General features: G+C 36.8%; 2 protein-coding genes across 18 annotated transcripts in view; one reads left to right on the top strand and one right to left on the bottom strand.

The window, feature by feature from the left end:
- PAM (peptidylglycine alpha-amidating monooxygenase) overlaps positions 1 to 22,825 on the bottom strand; it is a 269,177-nt gene that overhangs the window by 94,007 nt on the left and 152,345 nt on the right. For all 17 annotated transcript variants that reach the window (XM_076008209.1, XM_076008207.1, XM_076008212.1 and 14 more), the window contains 2 exons: positions 11,726 to 11,811; positions 10,316 to 10,399 (listed from right to left, as the gene is read on the bottom strand). In XM_076008209.1, the coding sequence (XP_075864324.1) occupies positions 10,316 to 10,399; positions 11,726 to 11,811 (170 nt within the window). The remainder of the gene's footprint in view (positions 1 to 10,315; positions 10,400 to 11,725; positions 11,812 to 22,825) is intronic.
- LOC142873751 (small ribosomal subunit protein eS6-like) lies at positions 20,559 to 21,377 on the top strand. Its single transcript, XM_076008224.1, has one exon. It carries the CDS (start codon positions 20,595 to 20,597, stop codon positions 21,342 to 21,344), a length of 750 nt encoding a protein of 249 aa, XP_075864339.1. The 5' UTR covers positions 20,559 to 20,594; the 3' UTR covers positions 21,345 to 21,377.

Raw genomic sequence — 22,825 nt, 5'->3', positions numbered from 1 at the left:
ATATATGCATTGTGAGTGCCTTCTATTAAGGCATTTTAAAATCTAAATACCAAATTTTGTGAAAAAGCTAAGAATAAAAATAAACTGCCTTTTGATTGTCTAAGTGAAATAAAGTTGCTAGAATAACCAGACAGTAATTAAATGCATTTTCTTCTTTCAAAGCTCCCTTTTTCTTCAGAGAATTGAGATTTAATTAAACTTATTTTCGCAAATGCAAATTATCCTGCTTGTGTCACAAAAGCCCCAGGAGATTGCCCTGACACACCTGTAGTACAAGAAAAAAAGGTAGGAGTGACTTCAATCCTTACTTGGAAAATCTGAACGCCAGTTGTCAAAGTTTAGAAGTACATAATAATCAACTAGGGAGCTTATAAAAATTTCAAAATCCTGGGTGCAGTGGTATGCTGGTAATATATTGCCTCACTGAAAAAAAATAAGTATGTGTGTGTGTATATAAGTTTATCACAGTTTTACCAGAGAAAATCTGCAGCACACACTTTATAAATAATAAAAAAAAATGCAATACTCTTTATGGTGAATTCCATATAAGCAGTTGACTCTCACAGAATTCTTTCCTTGATTTTTGCCAAACTTTTCCATAGGCCACCTACAGTTATAACTGGCAGTGAATAGTTCAGACGAGAATGTTTATTGATACTTCTGTTTATTGAAACATCAAAAACATATTTTGGAACTGCACTTGCTTATTAATGATGTCAGCAAAACTCGAATTAGATAATAGTTTGTGAATACTGGAAGAATATTCCTCAATTTTTTTTTTTTTGGCTATTCACAATAATCTACACTACTAATCATTTTCTTAGATCTAGACAACCAATAAAATGATAGATCAAACTCTAACTTGTAGCACTTGTCAATTTCACGGTGTAAATTCTCCTACCATGGCCAATTTTAAGCTACCAACATCACATCACTGAACACTGAGTTAGGAAGCAATGAGCAGTAAAGCAACATTTTGTAGTATTTCCACCCCACAGAAAAAACAGATGTTAATACCCTCAAGAACAGAGATAATAGTAAAATGTAGTAAAATAATTAGGAGATGATGATTCTTTGAATGTTTATTGCCTTTATTTTTAATGATGGCTATTGTTAAAAATCAGCTCACAAAATATCTGCAAATTACAACTGGTTCTTGTGAGCCTATATGATCCAGCTCCAGAACACCACTGCCTATGTGCCCTACTGACTATGTATCTGATTCAGTAGGTGCAGTTTGAACCAGGAACTTTCATTTGAAAAAGTACCCAAAGAGAATTTGGTGCAGGTAGAAGTCTGATTCGATTTTGAGAAATCTTGACCCAGATCATATACTTTAGAGGTAATTCTATTAAGATCTTGCAGTTAATTCTAATTCTTTTAATGAAACACTATGAGGAGATGCTTTGTTTAAGTAAACACTGGGCAAAAATTTTAAAGTGCAAACAACTAGTGCAGGTACAGATATGGAGCTTGCTCATTCACTGTGGACTGCAAATTGGGAAAACACTGTTTTGTTGGGTACTTTAGTGGAATCTGCGAAGGTTTAAACACTCCATGACCCAAAAATCTTATTTCTAGATATCTACCCTGAAGTAGAAATACATGGTTATCTAAAACATTTCCAATGTTGCTTGTAATAGCAAAAAATTCAAAACTTAAACATCTTTAATAGGGAACAGGACACACAAATTAGAGTATATTTGCACAACAGAATACTAAGCAGCCATTATTTATAACAGAAATACACCCAGGGTACATTGTTAAATGAAAAACAACTGATGCAGATCTGTGGGGAGTGTGATCTGAGTTTTGTAGAAAAAAGTAAAAATGCATGTAGGGGACTGACATATATTTTCCTAGTTTAAGAATTAAAGTTAGTGAGTAATGTACTGTTCTGCCCAGAGTGTTTGAAAGCAATCTGTTCCGGACAAGGTCCTTGTGATAAACAAGGATGTTGCCTAGAGGCATAACAAAGGACCTGAGTTGTAAACAAGCTGAGCTACCCCACCCTACAGCATTGGGGGTCTGGAGGCCACATGATAAACACATTGTTCCTGTGATTGCTGCGTACATCCCATAAGATGGCTGGTTAGTCAATGATGGGTAAGACCTCTCAAGGGAGGGGCGACCTAAGCCAGGCACAACTGCCAGGGTTCAGCCAAAGATCTTAGGGGGCCACCCTAAGAGAAGCCTGGGATGAGAAATGCCCCCTGTGGCTCACCTTGCCCATCCTTGCTAATCTTGGGCCTTTATCTATGCCTAGTGCCTAGAGCAACCACCTGGAAATTCTGAGTCAAGGGATATCTGCTTCCCTAAGGCTACGAGTTCTGGAATTTATGGCTATCACTGCCAAGCCTGGGTGGTTACCTACAAGGAACTAACTTTAATCTTTTAGAGTATAAAAATAAAATGGACCCAGTGTATTATTACTCGAGTCAACCATTTGTACGTGTGTCTGTGTTTTTCTTTGTCTTCTGCGTTTGTGTTTTATGTTCTGTGTTCATCCTCCGTCCTGTAAACAGGCCACAACAAATGCATATATACATCTGTGCTTTCTGTATGTATATAAAAATGTTGAGATAAGCTAATGAAAAGTTGGCAGATATAAACAAGAATCACCTGGGGGTCGAGATGTGGGGGTAGGGAGAGAAAGGGAGGTGGGATTGATGAGGACTTTATAGATTTTTTCCAATGGTAGCGATATTAATAATTTTTTACTTTTATTTTTGATGTTTTACTGTCTTTTCCAAAAGATTAAAAATAAAGTTCAGAAGAGAAAATTCTTCTAATGGGAAAGTATGCAAATACATTCAGTGTCCTCCAATCCTTGTTAATATTTTAACTGATAACTTAAATATTAAGAAATATGTTTCTTTGTTCTAATACTAGAACTTTTTGAAATCCTGAAATCTAAAATGCTCTGGAAGTCTAAAGTTTGGCAGCAAAATCTGACCTGAATGAATGTGATGCTATTTATGTTTTTATCCCTGTTCGTGGGAATACTTGAACATCTGCTATAGAAATATTGGTGTATTAGGGACGGTGCCTCAGGCTGCCCACGGTGATATAATGTAATGCATGATGTATGCACTTGAATATCTATCAAAAATGTTAAAAGCTCTTAATTCCAAACCACCTCTGCCCTGAGGCATTTGGATAAAGGTTTGTGTCCCTATATCAATGACTATTAGAGAAATCAGAAATGGGAGTTAGAGAGGGAAGAAAGAAGACTTAGCATGGCAGATGACATGAATATTACAGCCTTGGGAAAGAAAAGGGAAACTGAGGTAAAGTGTACCCTTCCTGGCACATTTCTGTGTCCACTGGGGATGAGGCTTAAGCAGGTCTGCCGTCCCCGGAACTGAGGACTTGGAAACATTTTGTGTGCTCTGGAATGAAAGATCTTGGTGAGAGAATTATCCTTATGGTCTATTCTGGAAGGGAATTAGGATGGATGGCCTATATACATGCCAGGATCCCATTCAGGTAAGGCTAGGCTGAGCACCATCTATGTCTCCCTTTCAGCATAGAAACTCAGTGGCTTTAAGACATCTCAACTGGGATTGGAGAATCATTAACAACAAACACCCTCCCCTCTCATATTTGCAATTTCAAAGGAGATTCTTAAATATGGAAAGTAATCCAAAATGCTCTAAAAGACATGTGTTTAAATACCCTGACCCACAGTAGTGCTCCCTTTGCAGAGACCAAAAGCAGGCTTGGTATATTTTGCTAAAAAGCATGCCGGAGGAAGCTACTTGTACAGATTTAGAGAAAGAAAACAGATGAAGCAATGGGGAGCAATATTTGACCCAGTTTTCCACTATCCCTGCAATCAAGTATCAGGGAGTCAGGAGCACTTAATGCTTACACTGAAGTCAGAATAGCCTGCTTCATACTGGAATGAAATACTTTTAAGTGCAGTTACCTTGCCACTGATCTCTGCTCCATCTTGTTCGAAAATGCATTAGAGCAAGGGATTTTCCTGGGCTCACAATTTCAAAGCTTTTTCCAATAGCTTCCTGGCAGTAATTTTGTAAGATGCAGAGATGTAGCTGGAGCCACAGAAGAACTACAATTCCTCTGGAGTCTTCTATTTTCCCTTCCTCCAGCCACTATCACTGTTCCTGCCTGCTCACTCTACTCCTCCTCCTCCAGCTGTGGTAAGATAGGAACTCAGTGTGTGTGTGTGTGTGTGTGTGTGTGCGCACAGATGCATGCCCTGAGTCCTGTAACACTCACCTGCCTGGAACTAAGCTATGCAGAAGCCACACCTACATGGATCACAGCCAAGATGGAATAAAGCAAGAGGGCAAGGAGAAATAAAATCTGAAGGTCACCAAATACAGGCACTAGAGTTCCCATCATTTTATTCAAAAAGTTCCCCCTAAGGGTTGCAAGTCCATCTGTTTACTCTAAATAATTATAAGAAACTTGGCTGTCTACATTCTGTATCTAAAGCATCCACTTAGAACGAGGGAGAAAGGTGCCTATAGGAAATCAATCTGGCAACTTGAAACTAGGCTTGATCTTGCCTGCATTTTAGTGTCTTCTCTCGCTGCACTTACTTTGTACTGGCTCACATGATTACTGATACCGTCTTAACGTGTATTGACCCCACTGGACAGGAGGGAGCCATATGAGGGCAGACTTTTGTTCTTACTAATCTTTACCTCCATGCAGTGCACAGTTTGAATTAAAATGAGCTACAGAGGTAGCCTAACAACGGAGGCTAGAGAAAATACAGAAAAGCCAGTAGGAGGAAGCAATAAGCCCAGCAACATAGAAAAACTCTATGTGCTCCTAAAAATATGAAAAAACATCCTAGCACAAGAGTTGATATTCTCTATGATAGCTCAAAATGATGAAGAAAAGGAGACAAAGAGAACTAACATTACCAATCTGCTCTGTGTCAAGCACAGCTGGAGGCATTTAACATACATTACTAATTTAACATCATAAGACATACGTCATAAGACATATTCTAGAATGATTTCTATCCACATTTTTTAAAAGTTATAGTACTTCAGGGGTTAAAATCATAACATTCTGAAAAATTTGGCTCTTCAAAATGGTTTTCTGTTAAGGGTTCTAACTAGAATTTTATGATCTGATTTTACTAATATAACCCCCAAAATTTAGAGACTAAACTTCTTAGAACTCATATAAAGGAGAGTTGGAAATAGGATTTCCAGGTTTGAGTCACTTAATTTAGAATGTAAGTATCAAATACCCACTCCAAGAAAAATGAATCTTTTGGCCATACTCCCAGGAACACACTAAAACGTACAAAATGCAGGTGTATTTTGAAGGCTATGATAAAGGTATGGAAACAAGCCCTGAGAGAGAGAAAGAGAGAGAGAGTTTGTGTGTGATGTATTGTTGATAATATCTGCTAGTTTTCCCATTGCACCAAGAGTTTAATGATATTAAGTGGACTGTAGCTTGGAAAATTTGCCAACCCAAAGACAGTCAGAGATCTACAGTTGGGGAGAGATCCTGACTTCCATTCTAAGAATATCAGTTTCGACTTCAATTGGTAAGTGCATGGGATTTCCAGTCTGAGAAATGAATTATTTTTGTTGGAGATCAGTAAGCTAATGTCAGAAAGTCTAGAAATGAAAGGCCAGTTTTCATAAGACTCCCCTGGGCCAAAACATCCAAAAGAAATGTGGCAGCATTCTGCAACAATCTCAGAGAAATTTCCTCTTCAAAACAAGACTTTGCTGAAAAAACTTGGTCAAAAAAAGGGCGAGAGGAGGAGACTTGGAGGAATCCCCAATTGCCACTATTTTAATTTCCTTAAGGGCAGGAACTTGGCCTTGTAGTTTATCATTGTACAGCTGAAGTACGAATAATAAAAACTGCTGTGAAGAATAGGAAATACAGCATAACTAGGAAAATTATTGGCAACATGACAGACATGAACACAGCTCCGTGTCTAAACACAATGAGAAACGTCAACACCCTTGAAAAGTAACAAACGTCTATATATTATGGGTAACTATGACATATGAACCATTATGATCCCTTTTTACAGCTGAGGAGAGATTTAGAAGCTTGGTGAGTGTAACAAAACCAGCATGTGCCATTACCAAGTTGTCTGGACTTAGTGTTTGGTCACCAAACCCTGTGCCACTGCCTACACAGGACATTCATTTCCGATGAGAATACATTCTACTTTCCATGGAGTATTAATTTGTAGAAAATTAAGACGCTTATACATCTTCAAAACATTATTCTGTCCTTCCTGAGCCCCCAGCCCTGGCTCACTCTGGCCTCCTACAGCCCCAATCCTTTCTTCCTAAGGCCAGTAGCTCTTCCACATGCTCCAGCCCAGGACTGAACAACGCCAGGAAATGAAAATTTGATCAGGTTACTGCTCAATAGAAGAGCATCCTGAATGCTTTAAGAATAAAGTCCTAACAAGGATCTTTACAGCTCAGTCCCCACCTTTTACCTCTCTCCTCATTTCTTGCCACTTCTCCCTTTGCGTTTCACACTCTAGCAATGCCAAACGACCCAGAGTTCTCTGTGTCTATCAGGCTGTTTCTTTGCTGCGTCTCTGTGCATACTGTTACTTTGACCACTCTTCCAAACCTTGCTCAGGTTCTGGCTTCTAAGAAGCCTTTCCCAGAACTCATCTCCCACCCCTTCCAGGCACACCTGTACCTCTCGACTCTCAGCTGTCTCCAGGTCTGGTGTGCATTTCTATTGCTGCCTATAAATACACTCCTTTTGTGCTTGTCTCCTGCTAGAATACGCTAAACTCCTAAGGGCAGGAAGATTAGTATACCCAGCACTGGCACAAGCCCGACACTATGACTGACATGGCAGTCAATATCATTGATTGTTTTTAAATGATGCTTTTACAGCTTCACATTCTGTGCAATTTCCAAAAAACCAACACAAAACAAAACAAACATTTCATATAATCCTACAGAACTCAAGTCTAAAATCACACTCAATCTTTTCCAACTAATGGAAGTCACAGTTCAAGACATACTCAGCTGGCTTCAGGTTATAATTTCTCTGATATTGTATCACTCCTGGGCTCAAGCAATCCTCCTGCCTCAGCCTCCAGAGTAGCTGGGACTACAGGTGCCTGCCAGTTAATTTTTTATATTTTTTGTATATTTTTTTAATTTTTTTAGTAAAGATGGGGTCTCGCTCCTGCTCAGGCTGGTCTTGAACTCCTGAGCTTAAGCAATCCTCTGGCCTTGGCCTCCCAGAGAGCTAGGATTACAGGCGGGCCGTGCCAGCCTACTGTCTGTGCTTTATTAAAGAAGAGTTCTAGGCTTCTCAATTCTCTAAAACTTTCCTGGTGTGGAAAAATGCACATACCTTTAAGCCACACATTTCCTCACTTTTCAGTAGAATATAGTAATTTCCTAGTAGTGTTACTTTGTTTCTGGTTTACAATTTATATACTTAAAAATGCCATCAATTGTTTTAAAGCCATGAAATTCAAATCTTCACTGATATTGGTACCCGAAGCAGTGATATGATTATATACGGACGTGTGTATTTATGTGTATGTATGTAATATATTCATATACAACATATACATATTTAATGCATTTTTAATAATTTGAAGATATGACTATTATATAATTATTTTCTACTTCTGGGTACATCTGGAGGTAAGTATGAGATCACAACACAGAACCTGTTTAATGTGTAAGTCACTACTATAATACTTAATCAGGTACGTAGAGATTCATGTTAATTCTTTTTTCATCATGAGAATATGAGTGGGAATGTAGTATACTAACTGGCAGGTGCTGAAGAAGTTAACATGGTGCTCCTACTTTTGGAATTTAAAAATGTAATAAAGACAATGTTATAATATTTTAAAGAAAAAAATCATTCTTGTTCATTGCCTATTTCCTTTTTTTCCTTGTTCCTTATAATCCTGGTAAACATAAAAGTGTGCATATATTTTTATATAGTGTGTATTAAATTTTATTATTTGCTTTTTTATTGTTATACCATTTATTTAACCAGTATCCTATTAAGGGACATGTGTTAACTTCCCAGGTTTTCATATTAATAATTAATGGTGCATAAATAAATGTAGGTATGTAGCTCATTTTTAGAAAAAAATCTCTTTCTTTAGGATAAAAGCCCAGACAAGATTTTAATGCTATGTATTGAATATATATGAAATGGCAGAATTGGTTTTCAAAACATTGTACTAATTTATGTAACCTCCTAAACTGTACCAGATTCACTCAAATCTTGGCAGTCCAGAGTCTTATAATTCAATCTCCACCTATCCCCAATTTAATAAATATAAAATACTATCTCATTGTTTTAATGAGATTTGATATTTTTCCATGTGCTTATTTACTATTCTAAGTATATCTTAAGGAAGAAGCTACTAACTAATGTAATGAATGAATTCCATAGGTGAAGTTGTTTTGTTTACATTTTTATTATATTATAATAATTATATGAATTATAGCACTAGTAATCTTTCTATCTCATATATGCCTTCTTTTAGGAAAAGTATACTCAAACAAGAGAAAATAAAACATTACTACATAAAGTTTCTCATCTGTCTCTTGCAATAAAGAATAACTATATGTTTATATATTAAAATATCAGCACCTTTTATTACCCCTAGAGTAAACATAAAGTATAAAACAAAATTAACTCCTCATAAATAAGAAATTAATTTAAATTAAATTATTATAGTAACATATTAAAAAAACCTAATATATATATATCATTCACTTTCTCTAGGGTATTAATGTGGTTATCTGTTAGGAGTACTTACAAAACTAAGAGGAATTAGGTTGAAAAGTGAAGCCTAGGGTTTTGTAGAGGTTTGAAGATTAGAGTTCAGGAGGTGTTTGTGGGTAGGATGAGCTACTTTAGTTGTGGTGGTCAGGTAGGCTTTCTTAAAATACAGTCTTGTCAATACTTTGGAAGTCAGCAGTCTTAGAATCTGCCTTTTCTACTGACACCAAAATGGTACATTTTTAGAGCAGATAATTTCTGTCTTTGTCCTCAAATACACACATTATTTATTTCTTTGTTTTCAACAAAACCTTGTCTCAGCACTAAAAAGAATTCAAAATTTAAGATTAGGTTCTGTTTCAAAAATGGAAAACTATTTGTCTAAACTCAAAGTATCTTTTTAATATAAAAATATTTTATCTGAAAGTTAGGTTCATATGTGGGTCCACAGGAGCTTGTTTAATTGATAATATATCTGACTACAGTACTTTTCCAATTGCATAAAATTATTGTTTTCAACATCCTTTTCCAGAGGGAAACTGCATTTACTGTCCTAGTTCTAAATGCTGATAATCTATGGGCATTCCCACCACATGGGGGCTCTCTCAGAAAATTTCCCAGAGGGTATTTTATAGGCAGAGATGGACATCTACTTGTAGACTTAGTTGCTGGAGAGAATCTAATAATATGTTTGGCGGGGAAAATGTATCAGGTTAATAAGCAGAAATATAATGTTAAATCAGAGAATTTGGAGGAATATATATATATATATATATATATGTCAGTATGGTGTGGTTACAAAAGCAAACAAATCTACTTAATATTTATACTCTCATGAACACAAGAATTTGACCCCGGAATGCAGCTGGAGTTAGACTAAATGTAGCAGAAGTAACAAGCACCAGTCTCAGTTGCCTTGGGAACAGGGCTCCTTCCTCATGTTAATGATTCTATAATATGAAAAGGGACATTTAAATGAAGTGCATAGTTACCACAGGTAGAGCAACAGGTGTCTAGAGAGATACATGTATGAGTATTTAGCAGTGTCTAAAGGGATTGTGGGGTTGGTGCATTAGTGCAGTGCACAATGAAGGAGCTCATGAAGTGGAGGTGTGGATTAGCAGATAAGGAATCAACATGAGTGTTTGAGAACCTCCCTGCTACTGCAGAACCTGTAGACTCTCCCAATGGCTTGCTCATAGTAACACAGATAAACTACCAGTTCCTTCCTACACTTTCCGACAGTGTTGTATAGAATGAGCAGCACTCCTAATAGGAGTAGGAGCAAGTAGATAAGACAATATACTGGGAAGCAGAAGACCTCTGTAAAGTCAGCATAAGAGAAACACAGTAGGATGCACAGGTACATAACAGAAATAACTTTTAAAATAAAAATTATTCCTTCAACAGTTCCAAATTAAAAAGAAACAAAAGCAGCTGTCCTGTAGTGGGCAGAGGGTATGGGTAATTCTTCATTTTATTATGTGGATAACAGTTAATGCATCTGTTTTAAACAATATAGTATAGTATTAGAAGTTGTGCTTAGTTCCAACATTTCAAAACTTACCTCTAAAAGCACTAATATCCCCATAGTGTACCTGTAGTACAAAGTATTTACTTCCAGTCTCTCCTCCAACTCTGAATCCAACACCTAAAGATTTAAGAAAAAAAATTAATGTTTTAGAAAATGAAGTCTAAAATGGAGCTAATCTAAGGTTGCTAATCTAAGAAATCCAAAGGGAAATAAAATAGCATATAACATATGAAGTTATGGTGAATATTATATGAAAACCAAAATAAACTAGACATTGACCGAAACTTTCTAATATATTCTGTCATTACCTCTCAAAGCTCTGATGGAATTCTATTCATAGTCTCCACTTCAGAACCAGAGTAATCACCTATACTTTAAGAGGACAATTCACTCATTTTGAAAGAAACAGAACAAACAAAACAAAATTCTGTCCCTGTTGATTATTTAACAGATATATATAAACCCATTATATTGTTTTGTTTTGTATATATCCACATTTATTTTATTTTCTGACTGAATATGGGAAAGAGACTTAGGAACATCTCAGGTATATTACTTTTCTCCCCTTGTGAAAACAGCTATCTACAAAAATGTCATTGAGGAAATCGGTTACAAAGTCTATTATGTCAGTGAATTTTTGGAATCTGAATGCTCTTAATAGTTTCACTTTTAATGAAGTTTGCTAGTGAGCTAAGAAATAATCTACAAGAAAATATTTATAAGCAGAGGAAATATTTTTTTTTCTCTGCTCTACTAATGGCCCTTAAAATGTCAATAAATCTACGATGGACATCCCTGTTAGTTTCCAAACTGGTTTGGTAGGGGCTGCCTGGTGAACTATACAGAGAATTCTGAGGCTCATCTGAAGCAAGGCAAAACAGACATCAACTAATGATGCTGGCATGAGTTGGGGAGGCAAAGGAGAGGCGTGTGCATCACAAGACCATTCCTGAACCACGGCAAACTTAATTTGTTACAGAACCACACACTCCCTTTAATATTAAGAAACATTCAGGTAATAAAAGAGTCTGGTAATTCACTCACGCACTGGAAACTATGAACAGTTTGGAGGTGAAGTCGGAAAAGCAGCTGAGGTCTGGCATCACATTAAATACCCGGGGTTCCAGGACTATAAAAAAAAATCTCTGCTAAAACAGCAATTTATTTAATTCCTAGCTCTCTTGGCTCATGAAATGCTCCTGCTGTCAAGAACCAATGTGCCTGAGGCCAAAGGTGGCTTGAGGTATACTTGGTTATTTTCTTATTCTGTCTAAACTGTTGTGTGAGCAAACTACTTCCCAAAGAAAGGCAGAAAAGAGTAACTACCTAAATGAAACCTTTTCAATACAAAGCAGGTTAATGCAGGCATTTTTCCTCTGAAGCAGCAATATGAAACACTGTCAACAAATGTTATCAGGGACTATAAAAAGGCCTTGGACGTACCTTTGGGGAGTCTGGTAGGGGGAGCATTTCTGGCCCAGGCATACAGAATATTGGCTTTATCTGTACAGGTTCCTTCGTCACAAAACCTGAAGAAAAAAAAAAGTATTTATAAATGAAGATTCAAATACTAAAATGCATACATTTCTACCCATGGGAGGAGATATTTGAAAGCAAAATATTAATATAGCATATATCATTATTGTATCATATCAGCTTTAAGATCCTAATGAAGGCTAGTGCAAAGAATAATTTCTAGGCAAAATAAACACATAAGGGAGAGTTTTTGTTTGACTGTTGCCTGATATGAAGCAATCTTGTGATATATAGATATGCAGATCAATTTTTACTTTGATATATTCATATGTGGAATGTAATCTGTGTAATCAAGCAGAAAACCAAATGTTACACAAAAACCAAATGTTAGCTATATAAACCAAAGCTAACCTGGTAGAAATCTGGAGGTGTACTAAAAAAAATGTCATACACAATTCTCCTTTGGTTATCATTGTTCAAATAGCGCCTACCCTCAGCAGAGTGAGGAATACAAGTGTATCCTATTTAAGGGGTTCTTGGCCATATATATATATTTTATATGTATAATATATATGCATTTTTTGAGTTTATGAATACTAGCTGTGCCATTTATAATTTGTTTCATATTGTGCAAGTCATTTAATCTTACTGAGCCTTAGTTTTCTCTCTTGTAAAACAGGGATAATTATACTTACCTTGCAGAGTTACATCTCATTTGATTCCGTAAATCAAATGAGATGTAAGTGGAAAGCACTTTATAAAACTCAAAGCACTATACCAGGGTAATGCATTATTTAACAAAACATTCACTTTATCTACAGATTCACTGTTGAGAGACTTGTGTGGTGAAAAGAGCACCCAGGCAGAAAGACACATCTGGAGTTCAATTCCAGAGCCAGCCCTTAATAGCTGTGTATCTTGGGTGTGTTCATCAGCCCTCTTAGGCCCAGTTCCTGTATGGAAACTCATGATAAGGCTGTTGTGGTGATGTGTGTAAGGCACCCAATATGGTAACTAGGATATCTGGTAGATCCAATTTAATACATGGTAAGCTGTCTGTCTCCAAACCACACGTTTTCTCATTACACTGGATCTCTTAGCTTCTTCTGTTATCAAATTGAATTTGTTCAAAACATTGTTAGGCTACATTTTTATGTTGCTTTTATATATTTGTGTTTTTGGAAAACTGGGACCAAAAAGGTCAGGAACAGGAGGGTAGCAGATGTGAAAGGCTTGAAGACTATCAAGGACAAAGACAAATACAGCTTCTTAGGCAAGCACTTGGCTTATACAGGAAAAAATGTACACTGCCCATGGCCTGGAAGGGCAGCAAAGGCTTACTGAACAGGTTGAAACTGAAGCTAGAAACCCAGAAACCACCCAGGTTGCAGATATGAAAACCAGTGGTAAGAAGTTCCTTCACACTTAGAGGCAGGGACTCTTACCACGTTTCCTGCTTATAGACAGTACGTGCAGAAAACAGTGGTATGTGTCTGAATTAAGGGATCAGGGACCAGAACCAGGAAACCCTGATAAGGTTAGGCTTAGCAAATGCTCTTGCTTCTATAAATCAGGCTGCAGAAAGAGACTGTGTAATGTGTAATGTAAAACACATCAACCAGTGGTTTCTTACTGTTCACTGTCAAGTACAATATACTTATGATGAAGGATCATTACCATGTGAGAACTGTGCGCTGGAACAAATGTCTGTGACATCCTTGTGCCAAGTGTGCTAAAAGTCTTAGGATGTTGGACAGTGCCCAAAAGCAAAATTTTCCTTCTTGGCCTCATGCTATAATAGCTAAAGAAATGAGATTGTCAGATGTGATGAACTTTGTATCTTACTGCTGTGAGCAACTAAAGTTTAAAGATCTGGGTGGCAATTTTCATAGCTTTCAACAAAGATCATAAATATACAAGTACCTAATGCCAATGTGATGACAGTCTGAGGTTAAACAAGATAATTGTTTCCCCTGATATGGAAGTCGATTTTCAAAGTATGACTAGAAAGAACCAGATTGAAATGTAACAGCGGAAACTGGTTTAGTAAATTTTTCTAAGTTACACATTTGATTATGTCATTTGCTGGCTCAAAATCTTTCAAATGCTTCCCAAAAATAACATCAAAATAAAATCCAAATCTTGTAGCATAACACATAAGACCTTTCATGGTTTGGGACCCTGTTATATCTCCAGACAAAACCTCATTTTCAGTCATGCCAACTTGCTGCCAGTTTCTAACCTCTCTCTCTCCTCCACTGTTCCCTTTGCCTGAAATACCCATCCCAGCTCTCTGCCATGTACAGAGATTTAAAGAACTGAATTGGCTCAAATTGTATTGCACTGTCAAGTTTGTGTGATAGATTTTTTAAAATTTAGATTGAAATTTTTAACTACAATATAAATGCCCCAAAATTGAATTATTGTTTACTTAGTATTTTGAACAAATCAGCTTGTATTCACTCTCATAAGAACACTGCAAGCAGCTTGTACTTTAAAGCTGAATAAGCGCAGAGAGTTTAGGTAACTTCAAAAGGTCACACAGCCAAACCATGATTCAAAGCTCTGGTTGTCACACACCCATCTATCTCAATTCATGACACTGATTTATGGACACAGAATATTATATGAAGATAAGCTCTGATTCCTACTGTCATTTCTAAACTGAATTGCAATTTGTACATGTCGTTCTAAAAATCAAATTCTAGATGAAATAAGTTGTTCTTCTGACTTATTCTCAAGGAAACAATGATTTTATATTTTATTCTCTTAAAAGGTCTGCTAAAATAGAGTTTTAAAAGCAAACCTTGGTTTAATTTTTAAAACCCTGTTTTATAATTTTGTTTAAGGTATTCAACTCACAGGGCTGAGTAAAGAATGAGTCACTGCAGGACACTGGGACATTGAAGCGAATTCTAAAACTTAATGAGAGGACGAAGTGAAGAGGAAAAACAAAAGGCTGAGAGAAATGGGTTCCATAACCGATAACGCAATCGAGTGGCAAAGAGCATTTGGATATAACCCCTGTGCCTCTTCATTTTCACATTTCCAGTTCCAATTTTAAATGAAATGGCATCATATTAATATTTTCTCCACATAAAATGACCAAAAAGGAGAAAGACAATATTGTATATTTTGGCCTTCCAAAAAAGGCTCTACAAAAATAGAATTTTTACTATTCTTACTAGTAAAGAAAAGCCTTAAGGCTGGGAAGCAATGTAACCCTTGATCAATGGCTGTTGTAATTTCAGGCCTCATCAACCAGTTTTCTTATTCTTATCATTCTAGCAGTTTCTGCTAAAGGCTCCTCCAGATTAAGCCAATTAAATTGTGAAAAGATTCACATAGCTCCCATGTGGTTTCTTAGTATTCATAGTAAAAATGATGAGAATTAACATTTGAAAATAAAACTATTCTGGATTCTTGGACTTTTCCCATAGAACCCTTTTCACCTCTAATCCATGGGGAAACCACTTGGATGGCATGAATATTTTCTCACTGCACCAAGCACTGAAAAGTGCTAGCCTGTCATTCTGAATTATCCAAATAAAGCATGATTGACTGTTAAAGTACTCTCTGGTTGTGTCTGTTAAAGGCTATTTAAAATCCAAGGTTACTCAGGGAAGATAAGAACTGATAACTCATTTTTTCTTTTGACTAAAAAAATAAAAAAAAAAATAATTGTCATGCCCTCGGGTTAAGTCTGTATGGCCTTAAATTCCAATTTAATGCATTAAGTATCTAACAGAACCACAGCCAGGAAAATTAATCTAAAGTGAGAAAGTTTCTTTGAGAAATACAATATAAAATCAATGGCATGGGTGGAAGGTTCTCACCTTTAAAAATGCACTCAGTATAAGTCAGGTATTCAAATACCATTAACTGCTCTATAAACCCACAGAATATTTTCCCCAATTCAGACAAACCTCTGTGAACTTCAATGCAATGGACAGGCACTGACATAGTATTTAGAAAGCAACCTAATACAATGAGAAAGCTAAATAAGAATGGTGATTAAGAAGTATTAGCCAGATAAATAGCACCACAATAATTTCACCCTACTCCTGCAGCCCAATGAGATCAGAAAAACAATAAAGTCCATACGATTAGAGGGTATGTCTGTTTTGTCTACACCAAATTCTCAGTGCCTAACAAAATGCTTGGCACATAGTGTATGATATAATAAATAGTAATAAATGAATAAGGACAATAGCTACCAATTCTATGTGCCAGGCCCACCACCAAACAGGTTACCTATATCACTTACTCCTTATGATGGCTTAGTCAAGCCATCAATGATGCGTAGTTCCATTTTATAGATGAAGAAACAGACTAATACAAGGTTAAATCATTTGACCAATGCTTAGTACAGCTATCAAGTAGTAGAGCTGAAATTGGAACCCAAGATGCTCTGATTTAAAAGTTCTGGCTCTATCCTAAATATAGCACTGCGCTATAATATTGCTACTCTGTTTAACATAAAATACTAGTCTTCTGAGGAAAGAATAATGTCCAAAATTATGTAGTGTTCCTTTTTGTCGAAGCAGTCAAAAGGATTACAACTATGGCTTTCTATTTTATTAAAGTTGACACTAGTCTACTAAGAATTGGGCAATTATTAAGGCACTCCTATTAACATCTCTAATCCAGGCACCTAAAAATTATTAGCCAAGGAACACAATCATTGGTAACTAGAAGTCAGAACCAGATACCAACTGTATTTTAATAAATTGATCCCTTATATTCTCTCGACATGCAATATAATACTCTCTCAACATGCAATATAATACCAATCTGTTACAATATTAAAGTGGACAAGGAAATAGATAACTAATATTTGCCTAGCAGAAAATTTATGTCTAAACTTTGCTTCTGCACTCAAAGACACATTTTACAGTGCTTAAAACAAGGGACAGGCCAGGCGTGGTGGCTCACACCTGTAATCCTAGCACTCTGGGAGGCCGAGGCGGGAGGACTGCTCGAGGTCAGGAGTTCAAAACCAGCCTGAGCAAGAGCGAGACCCTGTCTCTACCATAAATAGAAAGAAATTAATTGGCCAACTGATATATATAGAAAAAATTAGTCGGGCATGGTGGCACATGCCTGTAGTCCCAGCTACTCGGGAGGCTGAGGCAGTAGGATTGCTTGAGCCCAGGAAATTGAGGTTGCTGTGAACTAGGCTGATGCCATGGCACTCACTCTAGCCTGGACAACAAATGAGACTCTGTCTCAAAAAAAAACAAAACAAAACAAAACAAAAAAAAAAAACAAGGGACAGTATAGATTTCAGAGACTGTGTTATTTTTATTTATACTGACAAGGGTACTATGCATGTTTAATTTAGAAGTTTCATATGGCAGAAGAAACAAAGAGGGGACTGCAGAAGACACACGTGAGTCTTGCTGAATACACTGTATAGATAACAGAGCCAGGATATGGAAAGGGCATAAAGGCAGCATATGCAAATACTGCTCTCAGCCAAAGAGTCATTATCATCATGAGGGAGGCAACAAAAGTGCAAGCTGATCTGGAAAATAACATCACCTTAAAAAAAACAGTCATTTAAGTAAGTAACCAAGCAGGGTGTCTCACACACATGCTTCTATATATTTATATGCATGTTATATGTTGCAGCTACTTTTTCCCCTCATCAGTATCTGTAACCCTGTGGAGATAGTGGCATTTAAAAAGACACAGCAGGTGGTTAATAAATAGAAGTAGTTGAAAGGGATTTAAGCTAAAGCTTCATAGGATGGGAAAGCACTACTGCTTTAGCTTGAGAATGATTCCAACTTAGAACAGCTGGAAATAGCCTCATTTACCCAGCTGGGATTCTTCTTTTCCAAAAAACATCAAACAACCTGTAGACGAGATCTTTGATTTGTAAAGATTACTTGGTCATAAATGTCATTAGAGATAGTTTTAAAATCAAATATTCATAATGAGAACTAAAAATAACAATTTTAGCTATGCATAGAAGATTACACCAAACTATAAGACTCAGCACATAAGAAGACCACTCACTTTAAAATCCCCCAGTATTTTAAAGTCTTGGGGTTTGCAATCGTAAGTTGCTTTAAAGTGTATGTCCTGTGCTCCGTAGAATAGAAAATGCACAAGCCTACAATCTCTTATTTTAAAAAAGAGAACATTCCAGAATCTCCCAAATACCAAAACAATTTGTGTGAACAAAAATACCATGATTTTCAAAGTTTGAAACTCTAAGTAGTTACCCACTACCAATCATTCAAAAAAAAAAATAGATTGTTAGAGCAAAAATAAAATAAAGTAATTCATAGGATAAATGCAATATTTTAATTTCTTAGATCTCCTAAAAATTTACTGCTTTTTAGTGGAGAGCAGTAATAGATTCATATAATTAAACTGCCCAGTTTTCAGCACCTCCATTTCCTTCCTGATGCTAAAAAGGCCAAAAGAGTATCTGCTCACTATGGCTCATATTCGGCCAACTAATCTGTGCAATTTAGAATTGCCACACTTCGAATTAAGTCTATATGCAAAAATAAAGTGCAACAAATCACGCCATTGCAATGCTTGCTCCAATCTTAGTGCTATTACTTTCCACTGGTCCCTGGATGGGGTTGTCTCCTCCTTTAAATGCTTGAGAAGAAGGTATTAGGGTTACATCTGACAGGTACTGTTGCCTTCTTTACACGGGTCGGCAGAGCCACTGCTTTTCCATCAGCTGGTCCTTATCTGCATCCTCTAGAGGTATGCTAATTTGGAATTGAGCACCAGGCCCACTCTAACTATAAAGAGACCACCCTACAGTATATTAAAAGGTTCACATCAATGTATGCAATTTAAATGCGCATGCATATAATTAACTAGACACATTACCAGTGTGAGCTGCTAATTTGGAATGAGACACAAAAGACTGGAATGTGTGCAGAGGAAAAAAACTTTAAAATTAAAATGACTACATAATGAAAACTGCTTCATGCTGTGTCTACTATTTTCATGTAAACTTAATATAACTGTAAATATATTTTAATGAACAGTAGAAAGAGGCAATTACAAAGAGCAAAGGAGGGCAGCACAACAGTGAAACATCATCAGAATAGCTCTTTGCCTTCATATTAAAAGTGCTGCCTGAAGACAGAGGATGAATTATAACTTCATAATTTCACAGGAAACATGTTTTCTATATTAAAGACACATACCTATTTGCCAACCTGCTGGCAATGAAAACAGAACACCCAAGTAAAAACAGGAGGAAATCCTAGCTAACAGAAAAGAGAGGAAATCCGAGTTTGACATTTTGATGTTAAAATACCCGATTAGCTTCTTCCTCTTTGGTTTATATTCATTCCCTTAAAGATTTTTCCAGAGTGTGAGTAAGTTCTTGATATTCTTAAGCATCAAAAGCCATTACAGGTATCACACTCAAAAATATATGTGAAATTTTAGGAGTCTTCATTTAAGTGATGTGTATATCTTAGAACAACTACAGAATAGATTTTTTTCTTTTTTTTTTTTTTGAGACAGACTCTCACTTTGTTGCCCAGGCTAGAGTGAGTGCCGTGGCGTCAGCCTCGCTCACAGCAACCTCAATCTCCTGGGCTCAAGCAATCCTACTGCCTCAGCCTCCCGAGTAGCTGGGACTACAGGCATGCGCCACCATGCCTAGCTAATTTTTTCTATATATATTAGTTGGCCAATTAATTTCTTTCTATTTATAGTAGAGACGGGGTCTCGCTCTTGCGAGAGTTGGTTTCAAACTCCTGAGCTCAAAGGATCCTCCCGCCTCGGCCTCCCAGAGAGCTAGGATTACAGGCGTGAGCCACCGCGCCCGGCCAGAATAGATTTGCAACTATAAAATGAGTGTGATAAATTTCACTAACTTAAAAATTTTAGGAAAATAATACAAGATGTTTGACATTGATATCTTTTTGTTATTAGTGTTATAATCCAGGCGGAAGGATGAGAGGCTAGTTGGAGAATATCCACTGATCATCTCCAGGGCTGAGCCTGTGAGACATTGGGGTGGAAGGTGAGGAATGTTTCTGTGAAGGAACCAAAAAGTTCAGCCCATGAAATATCCTGTGAGCTCTAATTCTTTAAAGGGGTATGGGGTTTTGTCAAATATTGGAGGCTAAATAATCATTAAATCTTTAGATGAAAAATAAGACCCGATGGTGGAAGTCAAGAGTTACTAGAACAGTTTTCCTTCATGTGCGTCACCTAGTTTGCATACCGAAGAGATCCTATACCTATATATTGAAAAGATCTTACTTTTAAATGTTAGATGAACAGTTTGGGTTTGGTTAAAAGAAGATGAGTAATGACATCAATTACTGTCCTTCTTTTACGGTTATAAATTCAATTATAACAAACCTACAGATTAAGAGGGAATATAAGATATAAGGCAGATATCTTAAAATCCATGAAAAATGATATGGATATAGTGTTATTAAGAATTATAATTACTCGATGCAAATGACTGTCAAAACAGGCTGCTTGCTTGAGATGCGTCAAACCGTGCATACATCTCCAATTCCTAGTAATAATTCTTTTCCAATCAGACTCAGCATTTGTATGCAATTTATATTCATAGAATTATGGAATTTTAGAGCATAAAGAGGTTTTATAAATGATCTAATATAAGTCTCTTGCTAAAATGAAGAAACCAACTCAGGCCCACAAGGGCTAAGTAACAGGGAATCCAGCCAGTTAGTTCACTGCTTTTTCCTTCAATCACGTTGCCTTTCAAGTAATAATTCTAGCAAAATAATATATGTAGCAATTACTTTACTTAAAAATTCTGCTTTCAGCTCTTTTTCGTGGCGCCTCGGAGGCAATCAGCTGCTTCACGATGAAGCTGAATATCTCCTTCCCAGCCACTGGCTGCCAGAAACTCATTGAAGTGGACGATGAACGCAAACTTCGCACTTTCTATGAGAAGCGTATGGCCACGGAAGTTGCTGCCGACGCTCTGGGTGAAGAATGGAAGGGTTACGGGGTCCGAATCAGTGGTGGGAACGACAAGCAAGGTTTCCCCATGAAGCAGGGTGTCTTGACCCATGGCCGTGTTCGCCTGCTACTGAGTAAGGGGCATTCCTGTTACAGACCAAGGAGAACTGGAGAAAGAAAGCGCAAATCTGTTCGTGGTTGTATTGTGGATGCCAACCTGAGTGTTCTCAACTTGGTTATTGTAAAAAAAGGAGAGAAGGATATCCCTGGACTGACTGATACTACAGTACCTTGTCGTCTGGGGCCCAAAAGAGCTAGCAGAATCCGCAAACTCTTCAATCTGTCTAAAGAAGATGATGTTCGCCAGTATGTTGTGAGGAAGCCCTTAAATAAAGAAGGTAAGAAACCTAGGACCAAAGCACCCAAGATTCAGCGACTTGTAACTCCACGTGTCCTGCAACATAAACGCCGGCATATTGCTCTGAAGAAGCAGCGCACTAAGAAAAATAAGGAAGAGGCTGCAGAATATGCTAAACTTTTGGCTAAGAGAATGAAGGAGGCCAAAGAAAAGCGCCAGGAACAGATTGCCAAGAGACGTAGGCTGTCCTCTCTGAGAGCATCTACTTCTAAGTCTGAGTCGAGCCAAAAATAAGATTTTTTGAGTTAAATAATAAATAAGACCATATCCTAAAAAAAAAAAAAAAAAAAAAAAAAAAAAAAAAAAATTCTGCTTTCACTTTCATTTTTCTTTAAATCTTCTTTCCCCAACTTCAAAGTCTTTTGGTCAATATATGTTATAGACTAATTTTCAAAATAGTACATTTAAGAGTATTAGTAAATATTTGCAAAGGACCAAAGTAATGTTTTTGTTTTGATATTCTCTTAACATGAGAACAGTTAACTAGGCTTGCCTCATTTTATATCATTTTTCTTAACATTTAAGTGCTGCTTTTATTTTCTTATTCATTCCTTTTAACCAAGGTGAAGTTAAAGCAGACTTTAAAAGCTTACATCCCTTCTAGTTATTTTCAGTAATTGTAATCCAAGGGTAAATACTGCTAATTTCAGAAGAAATGGTGTTAAAGCATAAAAAACAAGGGATGCGATTTGCTGAATAAGAATCAGAAAAGGCTGTCACAGAATAATCTTTTAATTCCAGAATTGTATTTACAAAAATTTACTGAAGAGTGAAAACTGGACTGTTGATATCCAAGGGTATTAACTGTGATTTGCTGACTCCAGTTGTACATAAACCCGGTCATGTGAGCTGGGTTCCTATGTGATATGTCCCTTTCATCAAATAACTTAAGCCTATTAACAATTGCTTTGATGGTACTTGGTCCATGGAGATTTCCACTAATTGCCCTGTGCTTTTAACAGTTCCAAATACATATTATAATTGTTTATTATAAAAATGACTAGAGAGCAGCTCCTTCATGCCTCACATGAGGCTAATGAATATTAGGACGCGCAAAGAAAGGTCCATCCGTCTACATGCTAATGTAGGGGCAAAGCCTCAAAACAGATTCCTTCTCAATGCAAAGTGAAACACACTAGTCATTTTGGACTGTCAAATATGTAACAGTGGTTATAGGTGAAAAATATGAGGCTTAAAATTTCAGAGTTCACTGATTTTCAAGAACACCGAAGAACAAAATGAAAGAAAAGATATCAAGCCATAATTATGTTGTACACTTCTGGGGGTAGAAAACCATATTAATGTCTTATTTACCCTAGAACCTCCCATGGCATTTGTTACAGTTCCTGCATATGATAGGCATTTAATAGAGGTTTATGAATTGCTCATGAAAATACGGAGACTCACCATAGTGATTAAAATAATTTCTAAAACATGGGAGGCAATGTGGTAAAATGGAAATAACTTTGGGTTTGGAACCAGACAACCTACGGTTCAATCCTGGTCTAGCACCAACCAGCTGTGTTATACTGAGCAAGCCCTCTTTGAATTTTAGGCTCTTTTTCTGTAAAGTGAGGATAATACTTGCTTTGCAGAGACATTAGGATAAAATGAAATGGTTATGTCAAGATCACCTAGCATGTGTCTGGAACAAAAGAGTGCTCAATGAACAGAACCCTGGTGCTCTTTGGGTGGAATCACAAACCTTAAAAAAT

This window comes from Microcebus murinus, chromosome 11 (genome assembly GCF_040939455.1).
Source record: "Microcebus murinus isolate Inina chromosome 11, M.murinus_Inina_mat1.0, whole genome shotgun sequence".
NCBI lineage: Eukaryota > Metazoa > Chordata > Mammalia > Primates > Cheirogaleidae > Microcebus > Microcebus murinus.
The sequence above is the reverse complement of the archived record's forward strand: the minus strand, read 5'-3'. Positions and strand labels throughout refer to the sequence as shown.

Bases quoted from the DNA above. Each gene is read 5' to 3' on its own strand.
- LOC142873751 (XM_076008224.1), top strand. From the start codon at position 20,595: ATGAAGCTGAATATCTCCTTCCCAGCCACTGGCTGCCAGAAACTCATT.